At 32.7% G+C, this 22,184-nt stretch overlaps 2 protein-coding genes across 2 annotated transcripts; both read right to left on the reverse strand.

Annotated features, from left to right (window-relative positions):
- Positions 1 to 702: 702 nt before the first annotated feature.
- Positions 703 to 7,289, reverse strand: LOC131935251 (uncharacterized). The gene is made up of 6 exons (XM_059291612.1): positions 7,281 to 7,289; positions 6,982 to 7,141; positions 6,491 to 6,650; positions 4,349 to 4,572; positions 2,481 to 2,528; positions 703 to 1,936 (listed from the first exon to the last, which is right to left on the reverse strand). Exons 1-6 carry the CDS (start codon positions 7,287 to 7,289, stop codon positions 1,098 to 1,100), a joined length of 1,440 nt encoding a protein of 479 aa, XP_059147595.1. The 3' UTR covers positions 703 to 1,097.
- A 598-nt stretch (positions 7,290 to 7,887) lies between these two features.
- LOC131935252 (putative serine/threonine-protein kinase DDB_G0270146) lies at positions 7,888 to 21,903 on the reverse strand. The gene is made up of 13 exons (XM_059291613.1): positions 21,843 to 21,903; positions 21,372 to 21,514; positions 18,900 to 19,022; positions 18,227 to 18,362; positions 16,282 to 16,456; positions 14,804 to 15,027; positions 12,327 to 12,493; positions 11,610 to 11,729; positions 10,583 to 10,712; positions 9,368 to 9,578; positions 8,618 to 8,845; positions 8,144 to 8,270; positions 7,888 to 7,926 (listed from the first exon to the last, which is right to left on the reverse strand). The coding sequence occupies exons 1-13, from the start codon at positions 21,901 to 21,903 to the stop codon at positions 7,888 to 7,890; spliced, it is 1,884 nt and encodes a 627-aa protein (XP_059147596.1).
- Between the last annotated feature and the right edge of the window lie 281 nt (positions 21,904 to 22,184).

Genomic DNA, 22,184 nt, shown 5'->3' on the forward strand with positions numbered 1-22,184 from the left:
AATCTTTCAACTGTGTTTTAAGGTTTGTTTATCGATTTAGAATTACATCCATTATTCGTTACATATTAATATAAAATATTGCAACATTCACGCACATGTTGGTATGTAATAAGCTTGAAAGTAAGTTTGTGTTAAATTATTCTGTTATTGTTAGTGTTCCTGTTAGTTAATAGAGATAACTCAGCATGGTATACTATTTTTACGGAACTACAGCCCAACACGAATTACAAATGGATTACAAGCCTTGAGATCAGTTGATAAGAGTGGCAGGAGACAGTTAATCAGGCCCCATGTTCTGCAAGGAGCGAAAAGTTAAACAAATCTAAATTGATACCATAAATGACTTAGAGTTGGTTTAATTTTTTAATTTTAATTTTATTTTTAGAAACAGTTTGAAACGAAATCGTTAAAAGATAATGACAATCGCGTTTTTTGTACATGGACACATTCTTATAATTATAAGCAGTGCTGTATTTGTAACAATAACTTTGTCGGAAGCATTGAAAGGAAGCGTAAACTCTTAAGTAACAAAATAATGACAAAATGATTTGGAAAACAGAAAAGTGAGTATTTTATTTATGATGTGCAAATAGAAACAAAATTTCTTTGGAAGAACTAAAAAATATTTGTAATATTACCTTATATATATATATATATATACATATATATATATATATATATATATATATATATATATATATATATATATATATATATATATATATATATATATATATATAGGCCTATATGTTAAATGCATGTTTACAAGTATACATATTACACGTTTTGATAAATGGATGCACTCACATAATTTCCTCGCTTTTGTCCGTTTTGTATTTTGATTTATTCAAAGTATACTTCAAGACAATTTTTAGACATATTTTACCTTCTCATATTAGTAATCTTCAATTGATAATTAATGCACATGATACAAAATTTTGTTAACTCTATTGATATCTTATTTGTTATTTAAATTCTAACACATATCAAATTGAACAAAGATTGTATCATTCATATCAGAAAATGTGCACTGCAACATACATTATATTTTAATTGTAATATTAATTACTTGAAATAAGTTAAATTTTGAAGTAATGTCAACAATACCATGAGCTGCTACAGTTGGCGTCACGCTCCTTAGTCACGCCACTGTGGGTGTAATTAGTTGAGTAAGGTTTCAAGCCTATAACATATACGGGGGCTCCAACACAACCGTTACATGAAGGGTTGGTATAGTACAGTCGGGAGCTGAACTTCTTTTGTTGTTTCTGTCTGTCTGCCAACATCCCCAGCGTTAAATGTTTTGAAGCACCATGAGGATGTGAAATCATTAAAACAGTTTTATTCACAGTTTCATCAGTATTGTATTTCTTATACATTTTCTTGCATAGACGGCTGTAATTTCGAAGCTTAAATTTTAACGTGTACGCCAGTTGAATATCGTGAGAGTAACAGACCATTACACATCTGTCTCGCTTCTTTGATGTGATGGACGTTTTTAGTCCTATAAGTTCTTTGATATTGTGAGAACCATCGTGATTAACAAAGCAGGTTGTATGTCGAGCTTCAGAATCACCAGACACCAGCTGTGTTGATGTAATGATGTAAAAAATTGCCCACGATGTTGAAGGCGCTGCTGTTTCACAACATGCCGGACATGGGCATTTGTCGTCATCAACGTCATTGTAGATATCGACAGAATTGACGAACCCAGTCCCATATTTATCTGTATCGAATAAGACTTGTACTTTGACAGTCAAGGCTGCTAAATTTTTAACAAGTTTTAGAAGTTGAGTATCTTGTGCGGGCAGTTGATTAAGTGTTAACCTTTGAACTTGAATAAAATCTCTGTGATCTGGATTCTTATTGCATAAATTAAATCGCTGTAACAATTTGCAGTGTACGTGTTGGTTCTGTTTAATATCGTTTGAAGCATCTAAAAAAAAAAGATTGAAGACGTGGCTGTAAAATATACCTTGTTATGTTCAGAAATCGAGTTAGCATGTCTTTAGATCTTGGCATAGAAATAAATATTGTGGTTAGAGTAAGCTTAACCATCTTACTTTCCCCAAACGTGAGTCAGGTACCCATCAGAGCTGGATAGACTCAGGGACGTTGACCTAGCAGTCGAGTGCTCTCTTCCACTCGACCACGCCGTCCACACATTTAAAAATGCTTATATGAAAATATCAATATATTTATTTAAGACAACTGAAATGTTTATATATATATATATATATATATATATATATATATATATATATATATATATATATATATATATATATATATATATATATATATATATATATATATATATATATATATATATATATATATATATATATGCGTGTGTGTATGTGTTATAAAGCCTTTAAAATAACATAAACCATTCTATTATACATACATTTTCAATTTGATAAACACTCTAAATTTACATACTAATATTTGAATTTCAAATTTACAAAAAAAAACAGTACCTAATTCTCCGTCAGAATCGTTGCATTCTTGATTGCACTGAGAGAATTCTGTTTAAAATAAAATTAAAGGAAGTAGATTAGCATCATTAAACAATAGTCTACAGTAAAAAAAAAACACATTTTCTGATTGAGAATTATAAAAATATGTAATAGAAACCATCATAGTACACAAAAACCAAAACACTACTCAGAGAAATAATAGTCTACTATTAAATACTCTGAATAAGTTTATAGATCTAATTAAGTAAGCCAAGCAAAGATTTAATTGTGCATTAGAAAGCTTTATATTAAACATGCTGTCAAATTATGTATTTACAAATTAGATCGGTTTTTGTGGCACTATGTTGCTGTTCACTATAAATGTAACTTACTACATGCTGATAACTAATCGATTCCATTACATTTAGTATCCGCCTATAGATACATTTTTAAAATGTGTACGTCAGGGACCAACATTTTTAATGCCCCACATTTTCTTTTATGATCGATAATTAAATCTTTTCCCCTAATTCTTATTTTTATTTATAGTTATTTCAATAGTAGTGTATGATTTTTTTTCTATTTTTAGTGCATTATTGCATTAAAGCTTGTTATTAAAACGTTTTTTTTTTCAGTAATTTAAATATTTTAAATTCACAATAGAGTTGTTTGATTAAAAACAACTGCGCACCTAATGAACATGATGACGCGTGTCTAATAGTGCGGAATATTTAAATTGGACAGCCCACTAATTTGGACAAAATTTTAGTTTATTCATAAATAAATTAATCGGCAACCAACAAAGTCAAATTAAATTCATGTTGCATTGTCTTCATGTCTTGACCCAAGTACCAACTACGAACCGTATCTGTCAGTTAGAAGTGCCCGTAATTTTGCTCGGGCGTTTTGATCTAGACAGACTTACGACAGACAGAGGAATTGAGTTAAATAAAAGCTTGTAAAAAGGTTTTCATAAAAAACGTTTTTAATAACAAGCAGTTATGTAATAATGCACTAAAAATAAAAACAAATTATACACTACTACAATTATACAAATAACCATAAATGCAAGCGTGGATCGCTTTAGTAACTATTGGATACCTTTAATAATATTTAGAAAGAGACCCACGCTTTTCTTTATAGAAATGTAAATAGTAATGTATAATTTATTTTCTACTTTTTAGTGCTTTATTACATAACAGCTTCTTATTAAAACGTTTTTAATAAAACAGTTTTGGTACTTTACATGTTTTATTTACACTACTGTGGCATGAATAAAGACCATTGCGCACCTATTGAACGTGATGTCGCGTGTCTAATAGCGCGGAATAATTTGATGAGTCAGCCTTCTAATTTGGACACAATTTTAATTGATTCTTAAAAAATTAATTAGCAACCAATTATGTCATATTCAATGTCATGTTGCATTGTCTTCATTTCTTGACCCACGTACCATCTACGAACCGTATATGTCAGTTAGAAGTGCCTGCATTTTTGCTCGGGCGTTTGATCCAAACAGAAAGACTGACGACAGACTGACGACAGACTGACGACAGAGGAAGTGAGTTAAATAAAAGCTTGTAAAATTCAAACTTCATGCTGTGGTTTTTAATGCATATAGCATGCATACTTTTCTTGCAAGTTAGTTGTTCTTTTATTTAAAAAATAGTGTTCATTTTATAAAGTCCAACGAGTATTGCAAAATTAAAAAGGATTGCAAAATAAAAAAACCGTAAAGTAAGTCACCCACCATGGAACATGATGATAATATATTTTATGAAACGGTTAAAATATTTTTTTATAAAATAAAAAAGCAACAAAATGAGCATATTACATTATTTAGTATGAAATCTAGTAAATTACGGTAACTTTACATCAAATTCACATACCTAAAATAAAGTCATGATTCAACAGTTCTTCAGCGGTAGGACGAATATTTGGATCGACTTGAAATGTTTGAGTCAAAAAATCTTTGAGTGAACCAGACGTAGATCCTAACAGCTCTGATGGAACTTGTGTTAACGTAGATATTTTAAATAACACGTTTGCTGAACTACTTTTATGGAATGGTTTGTGTCCTGTAACCATCTCAACAACTGTAGCGCCAAGACTCCTTAAAAAATAAAATGTACAGAAAAGTAGTGTAATTATACGAAAGCGTAATTATAGAAAGCAAGTTTGTATGCTGTCAACGATAGTAAACAGTACAACTGTACCGTTTTATGCTATAATAATAGCAGAAATAGTATAGTTCAAGCTGTTAAGGGTCAGAGAAATGTTATGCTGGAAATATTTAGTACAAGTGTATATTTCCAACCGCTCAGTACGCTGATACATGGGCAAAATAAAATACTTTTATGATAATTCATATGTATAGTCTACTGCCACGTGAGCTCAGCTAAGAGCAGTACAATTATTAGTAAAGTAGAGTAATGTCTTAAAATGCAGGATGAAGTAAGTCACGGGTAGTACGAGCTTTTAAGGTAAAGATTATAATTGTAATAGACAGCAGCGCTTAGTAATTTAAATCAACATGTGGCATTCTTTGTAAAATCTTCAGGCCCCATGATTAAGCTACAGCTCAATGCTTTATAATGATAATGTTTTTAACCAGGTCCGATGAACATTTGACTTTGAAAAGATTTCACGGTCGGCAAATGATATTACAAACAGTTCTGTTAACTACGTGACTATTTGATGTGCGGAATTTACGGACTACAGTAAGATCAGTTTAACGACAACAATACAAGAAAAAATTATCATACATTTTCTGAGTTACAAATAAAATACTTAAAAAAAACTTTTTAAAAAACCACGTTTTTCTTGTGGACTAAAAAGTAGAAAATAAATTTTTCTTTTGTGCTTCCTCGAGCTGTGCAGATTCTTGTGATGACTGACAAAAAAGGTGGGTACGTTCACCATCAAATTTCCCGACCCATCTGCCCGACCCACGTTTTTTGTCAGTCATCACAAGAATCTGCACAGCTCGAGGAAGCACAAAAGAAAAATTTATTTTCTACTTTTTAGTCCACAAGAAAAACGTGGTTTTTTAAAAAGTTTTTTTTAAGTATTTTATTTTCTCCTTTTTAGTCCGTTGCTACACATGAAAAACGTGGTTTTTAAAAAAAGTATTTTATATAGTTTATTTTCTACTTTATCTAATGACTTGATAAAGTATGACTTGACTAAGTGTTTATAAATACACGGACTAAAAATCTTGAGCGACCAGGATTCGAACCTGGGTTGTCGCGGCCACAACGCGAAGTACTAACCACTATACGATCACGGCCAGCGCGCTCACATCGATTGGGGCCGAAGTAACTGTGTCAATAGGCCTCCAGTCTTGTCGGTATCTTTAGAAATCATGTCCTCAATTTTATGGTCCTTGGGGCGTAATTAAATTAAGCTAATTACGGTCTCTAATTGCTAGTTTTTATGATTGCATCTGAAATTGTTAGGCGAAAGTAGCCTGCATGCCAAATTTCAGATCTGTAGAGCAATCAGAAGTGGGCTAATTTTCGATGTCAATTTTAACAACAAACAAATCCACAAACGCGAAGCTGAGTTAAGAAAAACGTGTTAAAAATAAATAAAATGTCACAAAAGTGAGAATCGTTCAGGTATCCGAAGGTCTACGATTGTTCACGTGGAGCAGCCACCACAAGTTACAGGACTATGTCGGTAGAAAAACACAGTAGTAAAACAAGTGAAAGATGGTGAGACCGAGCAGGTCCTTTTATCGCCTTCCCAGCGGACCAAGCACCTTTAAGACTCGGAAATTTGAAATATCGTTACTCTAACCCGGCTGGACGGACTAGCGGAGTCCAGTGGCAGGTTTAGAGGTCGCTGCAGCGTGCCATGGAGGGAAGCAGACTGGGATCAAAGAGTGAGTATGTGCGCAGGTAGTAGTGGCATTTGCAACATAATTATTATAAAACGTGTCCCGTTAAATAGTCAATTTCAATTAGCAATGTATTTTATGTACGACCGAAATTTAAAAAATGCAATCAATTGTTAAAAACTCAAATTACCATACATCAACCTTGGAGTCAAAAGGCAATGAATTTATTATCTCAGGAGCCATCCAATGTGGAGTTCCATTTTCAATATTTGTTATTTGTAAGCCCGTTTGTGAGACCCCGAAGTCAGCAATTCTTATTTTGGAGTAATTTTCCATTAAAATATTATCAGCTAGTAAAAAAGAACATAAAAAATTATAATGAATGTAATAAATTTCTTACGTTTTCTGTTGTTGTTTCTTTGCTAAATATTATATTTAAATATGAGTCTTAATTAATAGTCTGTTCTCTTATTTTCCTTTAAATTGTAATAATTCAAAATTGATTGTTGAGTTTGCTGAGTTAAAACATTAAACTATACGAGGAATTAAGATTCACATATCATATCATTGAAAGATACACTAAAATAATTTTATTTTTCTGCTATATGTTTGGAACAGCGTATAATATTTTTAATTTTTAATTGTTTCAAATGTCTTAAATTTAAGACACACAAATGTAACCTTTTATATCCATATGAACTATAGAACGTTCATGAATGTATTGAAGTCCATCTAGTATCTGACAAATGTACAAAGAGATCTGTTTCAAACTGAGGACTGGTTCTAAATTGTTTTCTTCCTTTGGGTCACATTTCTGTAAGATTAAATCTTTTAAAGTGCCCTAAATATAAAAAAGCTTTAGTTAAGCATGTGTCTATTTTTCTAGTAAATATGTATCGACATTTTGACAAAATCAAATTTTAAATTCCCGTACAACAAATCTAAAAATAATTTCCTCAATATAAAATACGTCAACTAACCAAATACATGAAATCCATCATAATTAAAGGTTCAGCACCGTGGTTACAAATCCCGTAAAAGAGAACTATGTTGCTATGTAACAAACGTCCGAGAGTTGCGATTTCGTTCATAAAAGCAACTTTTTCCTGAGAAAAACACACACACATATATATATATATATATATATATATATATATATATATATATATATATATATATATATATATATATATATATATATATATATATATATATATATGTGTGTGTGTGTGTGTGTGTGTGTAAGTGCCTGTGTCATTGTACGTGTGTTCGTGTGTATTTGGTTATATGTGTGTGTCTGTGTACACATGTGTAAGTTTACCACTATTTTGCTCTTCTCATAACACCTGAGAGCTTTTATAGCAAAACATAGTTGATTAGATGTTTGTGTCTTTTCCATTTTGTAAACAACACCGTTGCCGCCTTGTTTAACAAATGCCAACGAAGCGAGCTTTATATGATTTATGGTTGATGCTACGTTAGTTATGTTGTCCGTAGTAAACACCTAAACGAAACAGAATAGTTTATTATGATTTTAGTAAGTTACAATAAATTACAAATTATTGTTGACGCTTCTAAATTGATAATTTAATGTTTCTTATAGTTGGATAGGTTTACATTTACAATCTGCAAATATTAATTATTATGAGTTACAACGGTTTGAATTTACTAATGTGCTTTGTCAAACGTCACTTATAAATATACGACACGTAGCCACTGATAAAAAGAACACTGACACGCTTACCTACTGCTAATAATTTGAAAACAATTCATTATCTAAACCAATATATTCATGGTATTGTTTACAGTATTAATTATATGTATAATTATATTTTTTACTAACCTGTGGTAACTCTTCTGTTTTAATATTTATAGTGATCTCTATATCGGAAAAACAATCAGGTGTACATGTTATTGAAAGATCGGGCGAGGAATCTGCTACCCTATGAAAAAATATACGTCCAGAAACGCTGTGAAAAGTGAATATTGTTTAAAAATTCAATTAAAATTAATTAAACATTTGTAGAATTTTTATTCAAAACATTAATGTAATATATATATATATATATGGTTTATAACCTTACATTTTCAGTACAATTACAGTTGAACAGGTGTTGCAACTCACGTTTTTAAATAAGTACATATTATTGGGTTCGAAATGAAGCAAAACAGATAACCATATAAAAATTTCAGACATTTTCGCAATAGGGATCAAACTATTTTCTGAGATCATAATAAACTGTTTTCACTTTTTTTTAATACTGTTCAAAATCTGTTTATATATTATTTCGCAACATGAACATTAATTAAAACGTACTTTTTTAGAAATGCATGTTTGGTTAACAAATCAGTGGCTGAAGGTCTTAAGCTGGGCTGAGAATGGAACGTATTTTGCAGGAAGTTTCTGATGGCTGGGGAAGATTGTTCTGGAAGGCTGAAGATTGGAGGCTTGTCTGAGGCCAGTTGAAATGTTATTTGTTGCTCTTCCAAGTCTATAAATGGTGGGTTGCCAGTGACCATCTGGACAACAGTGCAGCCAACACTCCTGGGGGTGGGGACAGTAAGAGTTTTATACCAACTAGTAGCAAATTAAGTTTAACATAGAAATAACTTGTAAATGCAACCACATGCAAGAGATATACATGTAGTAATAATTTTTTTTAAAATCTGTTACATTAATATAAATTAAAACAATATTTTTATTGCAATTGCACAAAATTAATAAATAATTTTCACGAGGTAATCACTTTATTTTCAACAGAAATTATAATTTCAATAAGAGACAAACACAAGCTCATTCTGATTTTATTTAAACACTATTTTTTAAACTTTCAATAAAACAATAACATAAATTATATATCGTTACTCAAATTGAAAATACTATACTATAAAAAAGCAATTACTCTTCATGACGAGATACAGATAGTATATTACTTAATCCCGTTCTTTTAAACGCAATGCTAAAAATATGTTACAAAAAAGTATGCTTTGACATTTTAAAAAAAAATTGTAATTCGAATTACAAGTTACAATGTTTGTTTCAGAGTTGACTTAAAAATCCACTTACCATATATCCACTTTTTCATCATAAGTACTGCCATGGTCATCCATAATTGCGGCAACCATTTCAGGCGCCATCCAGTTGATGGATCCAGGTGAGATCAAATCAGATTCCTGCTTCAGTAAAATTTTGACATTCCAGTCATTACGGAGATTTTTGGACACACCAAACCCTCCAAGTTTGACATTCTCCTCAGATTCAAGGAAGATATGTTTACCTAAAGAGTTCAACATAAAATAAGATAAAACTCAAGACAGTGTAAAAATATTCATTATCATTTGTCAAACTATTAACTCTAGATATTACAGCATGGTTGAATGTTTGAATGCTCATTTTCTAACCCAGAAGTCTAGATTACAGATCCCGGGCTTGATTCAGTACAGTATACATGAGGCCACCCACCTCTAATGACGACCTGAATCAAGTCAGGGAAAATAAAACTGGCTGGCCACAGTGCTGACCACACAATCTCTTAATTAGCTGAGCTCAAGGAACAGATAAACATCACTTGATCTACCCCATTGTTAGACAGGTCTGATAGGGAAACATTTATATCATTGTATAAATTGTAGCGAGCTATAAATATGACCATGACTCTTGTATTAAAGATGAAGATCTATTATATTACTTGAATGTAAACCAAGAGAAGAAAAAAAAGAATACAGTAACATAACAGAACATTTTTTATAAAAAAACACAAACCTTCTTTCATTATGACCTAAAAACTAATTAATCAAATAACCGTATGTTTTAACATTTTAACTTTATCTATTTATTTATTGTTTTGAGTATAATTTAGGATGTAAACTATTTATTTTCCAGTGCGTGTATATATATATATATATACACGCAAACGCTGGTCTAACATAATCTCAATTGAAAAATTAATTGGAGAGTATGGAATCAGTTTCCAAGTTAATTGAAAAAAGAAGATGGCAATTGGTGCGGCACATCATAAGAATGAATCCAGAAGACATCACAAGAATTGTTATAAAATCATGATTTTAAATTTGTGTGTTTGAGTTTAAGGAAGGTTCATATTTCATGCCAAATATCCTGCACGAAAAAAAATGAGGCATAATTACTAGACAGAAGATAACAGAAGAAAAAGATTATGTATATGTTATTTGCTTATGATTCATTAAGTGTTTAATGAAATAAATGAGAAAATAATGAGAAAAACCCTGGTAAAAATATTATCTAAAAAAAACAATTAACTACCAGAGATATCCCTGTGAATGACATTGTTGGCATGGAGATATTGGACACCTTCCAGGATGTCTTTAGTAAACTTCTGGGCCTGTTTTTCCTTCAATGGTCCTTTGGTTTTGATGTAGTTCTCAAGAGACCCCTAAAATACATTATTAAATTATTTAACTAACTCAAGAACATAATAATATGATTGTTTTATTCCTCTACACAAAACGGTATAATTTTTTTTTTTTATTTAGCTACCTCAAAATAATTTTTATAAGATGACTTTATCATAGTTACTTCAGTGTGGTAAGAATTGTTCTTTCCCAATGTACTGCCTATCTTTTTTTGCTTAAATATCCAAACAATTCAATAATTATTTGCCCATTAATAAGGAAATAATTGAATCAATGACAATTTTGGGGAATTCAAGAAGATTTAATTGTCTTGTACTTAATTAATTTGTTACATTGCAGCTGTTATAGTATGTGTTAATGCATTTCTCATATGCCTAAAGGTTTATAATGCATCAGTCTTGTAAAGAAGAGACTTTCACATCACCCACTTATAGAATTAACAACACACTGTCATGTTTTGGTAGATTTAATGTTAACAGAAATATTAAAACTACTTCTGTTTTCATGTATTATCTATAATATAAGCTGAGATGGCAAGTTCCCTTGGTGCGACCTTATGTTCTTCTGTCTTCGGTATTGCCACTGTGTCTTCACTTTTAGAGCTGGAGAATGTGGTCATGCGTGGGGAGTGATCTCCCTGGGCGTGGATGCTCGGGAAAACATGTTCAACATGCATGGGAAGGATGAAGGCTCTCCTTGGCGCAAATGGCAGGGGAAGCATGTTGCTCAACAGCGATTTAAATTACACCATGGAGAAGGGTGAAAGGGAAATTTGCCGGACAGCGTTGCATAATTTCTAATTGCAGTAGCGAAGCATGGGTTTAATCTAGTCAAATATAAAACTAAACTCAATAAATTAACTAACATGTTACGACAATTAGAACTATCACTGCAGATTTATGTTAAAACATTTCTACCATTTTCATATATTTCATGAAAACTGACAGTGTGATTCCTGACTCGCAGAAACCGTAAAATGTGACGATCTTTTCATGTTTGAGTTTGGTCATCACATCTGTCTCATTTCTGAATAGTTTCTGCAACACAATAAAACATATTAATTAATTATCAAACCTAAATCTAATTCATTAAATTTACTTGCAAATAATTAAATACATAGCAAAAATACAGTATCATAGATAGCCCTTAGTAAACACATATTGTTATAGAATGTCTACAATTAGGTTTCCCTTCATCAAACAAAAGCTCTATTGTAACATGTAAATGTGGGGTGGCGTGGCGTAGCAGTAGAGCGTTAGACTGCTAACCCGAAAGTCTCGAGTTTGAATCCAGGTTCAAGTCAGTAAAACATCCCTGAGTCCACCCAGCTATGATAGGTACGTCATCCACCTTAGGGAAAGTTCAGGTGGCTGGGCATACGGCAGACCACACTATCCCTTCATAGAGGTCAAACAAACAGGTGAACTATAGTGTCCTTGCCTCATGGACCGTCAGTTTATAAGTGGAAACTATGTAACATTGTTGTAGTACGTTTATAAAATATTATGTTTTTCATAATTTTAAACTATAAATGCACATCTTTAGGTCTTCACATTTGTATTCTGTAAAATTGAGATAAAAATATCAGATAGGAGTTTCACAATAAAATTTGAGTCACTGACGCTAGACATTACCAATAGCAAATCTTTAGATGTGATGGTTGTAATCATCTCTTTAACAACAAAAGATTCATCGTCTGGATTGTCCTCATCTTGTACAATATAAACATCACCCTGTGACCCAGTACTGACAAGTCTGCCTTTTGTCCACTTTTTGGGAAAATCCTCAGATAGGTTACTCACTGTAGGGAATTTAAAAAAAAATTAATGGAACGTAAAACTATCATAAGTATGGTGTGACGGTAAAACCATCTCGTGCAAGCACCTCTCCCGTCAGGGGCTATTATAATTTCCTTTCTCCACCCCCCTCCCCCCAATTGGCTACATGACAGGATGTGTGTGCAGGAAGTGCGACACGAGAACCCGTGAACGATGTTACAGGGTCGAGACTCGGAGCTCCACACAGATCGCCTCCTACCTGGTTAACGACCCCAGCGGTGTATGAAATGTACCAGTAGTATCATCGTATAAAGATTGATGACATCTTTCTATGTACTCTTCATGGAGAAACCTACGTGTTAAAGCGGAGACTTTGAAAACCAGACTGGATATCGGATTCAGCAATAAGTATATCATTGTTTATACATTGACATTTGTTCCATGTATGCTTCATGGCGACACTAACATGTTAAAGCGGAGACTTTAGCGAACCAGCCTACACCTACATGCTAGAGTGGAGACGTTAAGAAACCAGATACAGGAGACTTGCTTTTTGAAGTTGAGACGTGGTGTGCTGAAGCGGCTTGTGTCGGAACCACTGTGTCGGGACCACTCAAGCCCTGTGTCGGGACCACTCAAACCCTGTGTCGGGACCACTCAAACCCTGTGTCGGGACCCTGTGTCGGGACCACTCAAACCCTTTGTCGGGACCACTCATGGCTGTGTCGGGACCACTCAAGCCCTGTGTCGGGACCCTGTGTCAGGATCACTCAAACCCTGTGTCGGGACCACTCAAACCCTGTGTCGGGACCACTCAAACCCTGTGTCGGGACCACTCAAGCCCTGCGAAGAGACTGCTGCGTACAATCTCTGTTTGTTAATCAGACAATGTGTTATTCTAGTTGATAATAAATTTTGACGTTGTACCCGTAGGAATTATTAAGTTTTTTTTTCTTTTCGGTATTATCTACCGTTAACATATGGTACACTTTTAACACCAGTGTGCCCATCCGGTAAGTGAAGTTGAATATTTTCAGTTTATGTTACAATTAGTGGTGCCAGTATGCTTCAACACAAGGTTAACTTTTCTCGACCTGTCTAAGACTCCGCTAAATGGACACCAGCGAGTTGACGAGATTCCTTCTATAGTGTTGTTGACATGGAATAAAAACGTGCTTTTTAGATTTAGACTGTAAAAAAATAAAAAATAAAAACTTAAGCCTAAAATTTATTTAGAAATTTTATATTTTTAGAATAAATGCTATGAAAGTTGCAAATCCAGAGAACTTGAAAATAATTTGTTGAGTTTAAGGCTACATTTCTATTTATTTTCATCAAGCCTAAGTTATTACCGAATGTTTCACTTTCGTAAGGCAAATATTGATTGGCTGTACAGTAACTTAGTGATCGATAACTATTTGTTTACACAACTTTACAGATCAAGTTTTTTAATTAACAATGCAAATTTAAACCCCTGACCTAGATTTTCTATTTTTAGCTTACAATGTGTACAATAAAATTTATGGCGGCCTATCGAATAGCAGGATGTCATGTTTATGTCGCCATAACACGTGAAAACCAATCTTTAGTAAAGTCCGAAAAAAACCAGACAGACAAGATTTTATAACCATATTAATTGTAACTACGCCGTGCATGATTTTTTTATTAATTTATGGACCTCTCAAAAACCTTTGAGACTTTTCTCGCTGGCGTCCATTGACCCATTGGTTTCCTAAACATTGTGCCATTGAGCGAACCTGGAGCTTTTTAGTTATGAAGCCACAGTGTCTACCTGTCTATAGGTTGACCACACTATCCCAAAATTATTTTTTTTCTTAAATCAAAAACTAATATTTTACTATTGCCACTTATCCCACAGGTAAACTCTTTATTTTGCCCATTAAACAGTCAAGTTCAAAGGTGTAACTCACATACATATGACACGGATAATTAGGTTACCAAATGATCGAAAAAAATATGGCGCTGGATGGGGCACGTCCTAAGAATTAATTCCAATAACATAGCAGGATGGCGCTAAACTGGACTCCTCAAGGAAAAGAAAGTGGGGAAGGCCAACGGGTACGTGAAGGCGCAAGGCGTGAAAGAAACTGGCAAAGGCAATTGTCCAAGGGGATCGTCTCGAAAATTGCGAAAGATAAAAGTAGAGGGAGCTGTCTGTATGGCTCCATGTGTCATTCGATGAGTGCGGTGTTCACAATATATGATTTTTTAAAATTTTTCCAGTTAAATTAATATTTTTTTTCAAGACATTAACTACAGAAAACATGAAAACTTTTAAGTAAAAAGCCAAATTTAAAAAAATGATTGATTACCTGCTATAAATGTGTCTTTTAACAGTTCCTCAGATGTCGGACGTTCCTTGGGATCTAGTTTAAATATACGATCGAGAAAGTTTCTTAAAGCTTCTGAGGAATTTTCTGGAAGTTTGTACTGAGGGTGATCACCACGACCTATTTTAATCAGTGCCTGAAAGGGGGTTAACTCTGGGAATGGCGGCGACTTGGTGGCCATCTCTACAACTGTGCAAGCAATGCTCCTGGTGATTTCAAACAAAACGAAATGTATGAATGAAAAACGCTTGTAGATTTGATAAATAATAATTTCAATCGAATAAATTAATAGTAGTAAATTAATGATGTTTTCGGTAAAAAACGTGGGCCTACACCTCCGTTTTTCGCAACCCCCAACACTCTACTTGCGCATTACTTCCTTACCTTTGTTAGTTGCATGCCAAGGCTGCTGCAGTGATCTCTAACCCGGCCTTTATTCTGTCTAGTCGGTTTTGATCTACAATTTGAACAATCCCAGAAACGAAAAAGTCCATGGAAAATATCCACCGTCATAAAAGGGCAGATAACCAATAATTCTGCCTTTTACTCTGACCATTGACTTGCTCAGCGCAATGCACCCCAACCCCATTATGGGTATAGGTGCGCCTAAGACACACTCTGTCACGTGCAGTAAATTCTTCTTAACAGAATGCATTTAAAGATAACACCCTTTTATTTCCATCTACTTTTTATTGTTAACATCTGCTGTATTGTTGCAATTATTCACGCAGCAAGTAGTTCTATATCTCCCTCAAACTGAGTTTTGTTAAATGATTATCTTCTACTAATATATCATAACAGATTATTAAATAATACACATTATGTAATGTTTTTATCTTAGCGATAGTAGGCCATGTATTCTATTACATCGTAGTATGTTGGGACGTATCCTACCCTGTGGCAACTACAAGGCTAAGGTAGTGGGTACGCGCTGGAGCTCTGAGCTATTACTAAGTTTTGAGTATGTATAGCCCTAAAAATCTTTAACTGCGGTATCAATTACTGTGTGCAACACCTGTTTATAAACGTTTATATGTTATGTCATAAAACAATCAACACATTAACCTCTAATGGGTAACTAATGTTTCTATTTTACCATTAGTCTCACCATTATATTGTTCTGTTACACTTAAGTGTAGGCTACAATAGAAACGTGTCTACGATCCTATCGGTTGAATTACATTATTTTAATGATTGTTAACTAAAATATTGTGATGTAAGGAACTGTCCTGTCAAAGCTAGTCAAATAAACCATATTGCATGCTCAAAACTAAGGCAGCGGGCCTATACTAATTTGCTCATTGAATATGCCTATAGATCTATAAAGTCAAACTACGAATTAAATAAAGTATAAATATTTTTTACTTTTGAAAATTATTGATTTTCGGCTAATATTTGTAACATTGAGCCACATTATGCATACTATTTAAACGTATAATAGAAATATCAGCACAAGGTACCAGATATCAGCTTTGACATCATGGCAGATTTCTCCAACAGCACAAATCACTTCTGGTGCCATCCACTTGTACGAGCCCATATTGGAGCGAGCGCTGGTGCTTTCGTGCAAGATTTTTGATAAACCAAAGTCAGACAAGCGGACATTATTCTCATCCTCCAGAAGCACATTTTTACCTGTAATAAAGAGTGCATAGCATCATTCTAACAATGGGCTTTTTCAGTCAATAAATGTTGTTACATAGTCAACTTAGAGTTGCATTGTTGTTCATGTGTGCAGTCTCTGACAGTGTATCGTTTCCCGACCCGTATTCAGGACGAAATCATATCCGCATGTAAATGAGCATCGAGATTTAGTTTAAATAGGTTTTCATTTCCACATATTAGATATATTTAGTTGAATAAAAAATAAGGAAGGGGAAGTGTAAAATAGTGAAAAATGATATTTTAGCTGTATAGAACAGAGTTTGAAAAGATTTTAAAAGAATTTCGGAGAAAGGCTATTGAAGAGTAGAGGAGTAATAGTATTCTTAGTTAGAGATATAATGAAGTAATCTGACATATTTAAAAAAAACAGTCATTTCTGTTGTGGTACTATTGAGTAAGTGAAATATATGCATTTAAAAAAAAATATTTAGATTTAATTGTATAATTTAAAAAGACCCCGGCGTGAATTTTTCCATAAATGCATTAAATATTTAACAAATCATGTACAATGTTATAAAAATATATATGTTTATACACAATTTAATGCACTATCTTTGTTGTACCTTAATAAAGATTTTCGTCTTTGACTTTTTAAAATAATTTACGTAACTGGACAATTTTTAAACAAAGGCAAAACAATTTGGCTTTTTAACGTGGTTAAGGGGGTAGGCTCCAGAAAAAACCAACTTCTTAAGTAAAACCTTTTATTGATTCATTTGTGTATATCCAACTTAGGGTACTTGAAGGAAAATATTTCCATGTATCAGGGACTTTTTTGAAAATATGGTTGCCATGGCAACGGCGGCCATCTTGAAAAAAACATCATTTTCTGGAGTTCTAAAATTTCATAAACTAACATAAATATCGGCTATATAACCATTGATCCTTCTTGTACTAACGCTAATAGAGTCAGCTGGCTAGTTTTTGTAACAGAAATCACTCTAGAAATTTTTTTTTTAATTTTCAAAGTTTGGTGTGACGAAATTCCAATGAAAATAATGCTAAATTCAATGGAATTTCACCACATATTTTTTTGAAAATTTGAAAAAAATATCTCTAGCTGTTTTTTGGTTACAGAAATTAGCCAGCTGACTCTATTGGTGTTAGTACAATAAAGATCAATGATTATATGGGCGGTTTATATGTTACTTTAGGAAATTTTAGAACTCCACAAAAGGTAGTTTTTCCAAGATGGCCGCCGTTTCCATGGCAACCATATTTTCAGAAGAGTCCCTGGTACATCCAAATATTTTTCCTTAAGTACCCTAACTTATACATACACAAATAAATGAAAAAGGCGTATTACTTAAAAAGTTGTTTTCTCCGTTTTTTTCGGGAGCCTATCCCCTTAAGTAGACATAAACAAAAACGATTGGCTAGTATAAATTTCAAGAAAAGTAAAGTATTATTTTTATAAAATTAGTGTAAGCAGTAACAGAAGCTATACTTTAAACATTCTTTTTAACTTTTTTTTTGTAAATCAATTGCACTCCGCTATTAAAATTATAAAGTGCATTTATTTTTATATTTTAATACCTGTTCTCGTGACATTGTTACACACGAGACAGATAATTAAAACACGCTTCAACTGAGTTTAGGTTAGGTTGGTATTTAAGTAATGTTGAAAATAATTTGCTAGGTGGAAATAATCAATTAAAAAACAAAAACCCACAATTTAGACATATTTTACGAAAGGATTTTTCAAAATGTTTCTATATTTGTATTTTAAACCAGTGTTACCTTTTATGTTTCTATGTATAATACTAGGCTTTTGAGCATGTAGATAGTTGACACCTTCCAAAATTTGCCTGGTGAAAAGTCTAGTTTTCTCTTCAGATAATCCATTTTCTTTCGCTATATAATCAGCTAATGAGCCCTACAGATTAATATAAACATATCAGTGACATACAGAGCTTGTTTTTTATGAAAGTGATTATTAATTTTCAATTAGTTCCTTCTGCTTGATGAATTGATTTTTTTTTCGTTAACTAAAAATACAAAAACATTTGATATTATAATAAGGCTGAATTTTAATTTTTAGTATCTGTTTCGACGCTACAAGTCAACGTGGAATGTTAGACCACAGAAACTGTGCATAATGTTTTTGTGTTAAATCAAGCTTAGAGAAAAAAAACTTTATTATTCAAATGAATAAAAGCAGGACTATATTTTTGATTATATATAAAGGAATAATGTAAAATTGTTTTAATCACAAACAAGCAAATTTAATATGTCTACAAATCGCAACTTGAATAAAAGTAAACATGTCTTTAGTTCTTTAAGCATTATTGTGATAGTTTTATTTTTTAAATAATTTAAAGAAAAGTGTTACAATAAACGATTTAAAGTTTCACTATTTAAAGTTCAAAGACTGAATTCTAAAAAGATGACCTTTGCGACGGTCATTACCGACCTTTTCCATGTAGCCAATAAACATGTAAATTGTATCTTTCTTTTTGACCGAGCCATAGAATGGAACGATTCTTTTATGGTTGAGCAACCTAAGGATCTCTATCTCTCTTAAGCTCTGAGTTTGCTGAAAGTGAGTAAAGAATTGCTAAAATCATCATTGCAAAACATTATTATTTAAATTAATAACATTCTAATAACATTCTAAAATTAATGTATATTAAATGTATATTGAACGTATATTACAGTAAAAATTTTATATATGCAGTTTTATGATTATCATACTCAAACAATTAATTTTCACGATTAAACCTTTTACCATCTTAATAATTATTATTGTACAATTAGCTAAAAGAACACCGTCTAAAAGTCAGCAACTCGATAGAATAGAAAGAGTATACCTTAAACCATAAAGTAGAAATTATGTAATGGATTTTAAGTAAAATTACTATTATCTTACCAAGACTAAGAATGTACTTTAGTTTCTTAGTCTAATGAGGGGATGCTAATTCAATTCTACGTTTTACAATATTTGCTTCTGTGTGATTACCAGTATGGCTATATCAAAAGTTAAATTTAGCTCGAAGTGCTAAATGCACATGGGAACACACAGACTCAGCCATATGCAAATACACTACAATCTCTATTCCCACCCACCCCCACCCGGTAATTATAAAAATTCGTAATGTCCAGGATTCTCGTCTTTGCAATAAGGTGCTGAAGAGGGAGTATTTATACACCCCCCATCGTAGAGAACATGTTACCAAGTTTGGGGAGGTCTTAAAAACATGGAGTTTTATTTGGGGCTCTTTGGGACACAGAGGCCAAGGCCCCGGTACGTGAATTTGGTAGTCCAAATCAAGAAACAATACAATGTAATGCTAGTCTAAAAGGTTGTGCGCGCTGTGATAAGGCAGAGAGACAAACGAGTCGGCAACAATGGATCACAATTAGCATATGAACATAGTGGGAACATTGTACCAGTAGTCCACACTACACAAGATCCAACGGAAAGGCGTAATCAATCGGCATGGGAGGTCGATAAAAACACTGGTTGTTAAAAAATGAGGATCGGTGTCTGGCATTGTTACACCAGCTTGGTCAAGCGGGTACCAGCTCCCGTACAACCACTTGTCAGCAATGTTACCAGCTTCCCAAACCCTGGGAATTGAGAAAGAAGTTAAGCGAGACATAACACAACTGCACAAATGAGTCCAGTCAGTCCGTTACGGAATAATATGAACACATTTTGGTCTGGAGGAGAGAATATTCCTCAAACGATAATGTGCAATGAGTTACTAATGATAGTTTGTTTAATAGCAAGGTATATGAGCAGATTTTTTTGCAATGAGTTCTAACAGAATCTGCTAATGTAACACTTGCTAATACTTATTATACAAGTTACTGGCAAAATAATACGTCATATATGCTATTGACTCCATTTTCGCACATGGCATAGAAATTCTACAGAAGCCAAAAAGAGGAATAGACTAAGTTTAGAATAACATTATTCCCTCCAGAAAATTTTCAAACCATAACAATACCTAACTGGCTAAGTTACGTATGTCAAACTCAATTTTTTGTTAAATGGTCTCAGGGCTACTATTACTACAGTTATTATGTTAAGAACTCTAGATTCTAAGATAGTGGATACCAAATTTGTTCGTATATCTCAAGCTGTAAAAAAACGTTATGACTATTTTATATGTATTCGTAGTGAAATACGTTTATTGGTCAAAAAAGGCCCGGGGGTTGAATGGCAGGATGGGGGGGGGGGGTCAAAATCCGGTGCCGTTGAAAAAATATCTACTTGATAGCTTTCAATCGATAAATGAGATATGCTGTGTAATATTAACCTCTATAAATTGTAGGCAGAATTAAAGGGCTTAAAATGTACTTTTTAATGGTATTATTACTTTATGAGCCATTTTTATTATAGAAAAAAAAAGAAATGAATAGCTGTTGTATCTAGGCGACGCGGGCGAAAACGCAGTTTTTCAGCTATTTGAATTACCTACTAAAGTTAAATTATAATCTAATAACTTTTATTCATTGGGTTGCGGGTGGACAAGGGGCATTGTCTTCTGAGATAATATCAGCGTGAGACAAAGGAAAAGGGTGAATTGACCATTGGATAATGCCCTGCTATTGTCTAAATCCTTACCCATGACACTAACCAGGACCGTACTAGAGCCCTAACCCTAACAGCAATATTCACAGAACAAACACCATAACATATAATACAGCGTCTATGTATATATATATATATATATATATATATATATATATATATATATATATATATATATTATATATATATTATATATTATATTATATATATATTAATATATTAATATATATATATATTATATATATATATATATATTAATATATATATATATATATATATATATATATAGAGAGAGAGAGAGAGAGAGAGAGAGAGAGAGAGATCAAAAAAATAACATTTGCTTACTTTTTCTTTGTCAACCTGAACTTCTTTCCCTACAAATTTTTTATCTTGTGGGTGATCTTTGTCCACTACAAGAAACACAACTCCAAATTGTCCTTTACCAATAAACTCCCCTTTTTCCCAGTTCTCTGGGAACTCGGGAGATACTGGTTAAATAAAAACAATATGTTGTAAAATACAGACCCCAATATACACGTCCTATTAAGATAGGCATTAAACAAGTAATTATGTTATAAAATATATTTTAAATCAATATACACAGACCAATTTTCTATTAAAAACATAGGCTAATAATTAAACTTTTTTTTTATTTAAGCCTAACGCCATTTTAGAGTGTATATGTGCTATTAAACTTTGAAAACTACAAGTTGTCTACACTTTTCCTGAAAAGTTCTACCCAATTTAAAGTTTCTCAAATAACTGAATGTGAGTTAGTTCATTACATAATTGATAATTGATTCATGGACTTCCTACTGGCGGGAGACCATAGCTCAAACCTAATACTTATATGATAGTACGCTCTACTATTGACCATACTATCCCGTAATAAATGAAGTGGTAGATACATTGCTTTAATGTTACGTATGCACATAACCAACCTGATGAGGTGTCAAACATCTTGACCTTTATAAGTCTTGTCTGAGTATTTGATGAAACATCCTGTAGGCTGTTTGAAAAAATGAACTGTTTAGAAGTGCAGGTTTGGGGTTATGTGGAACAGCAAATTACGAAAAGGAGCCATATATATATATATATATATATATATATATATATATATATATATATATATATATATATATATATATATATATATCG

The sequence above is a fragment of the Physella acuta genome, unplaced genomic scaffold, assembly GCF_028476545.2.
Source record: "Physella acuta isolate Inbredline_101_S28 unplaced genomic scaffold, ASM2847654v3 ptg000139l, whole genome shotgun sequence".
NCBI lineage: Eukaryota > Metazoa > Mollusca > Gastropoda > Physidae > Physella > Physella acuta.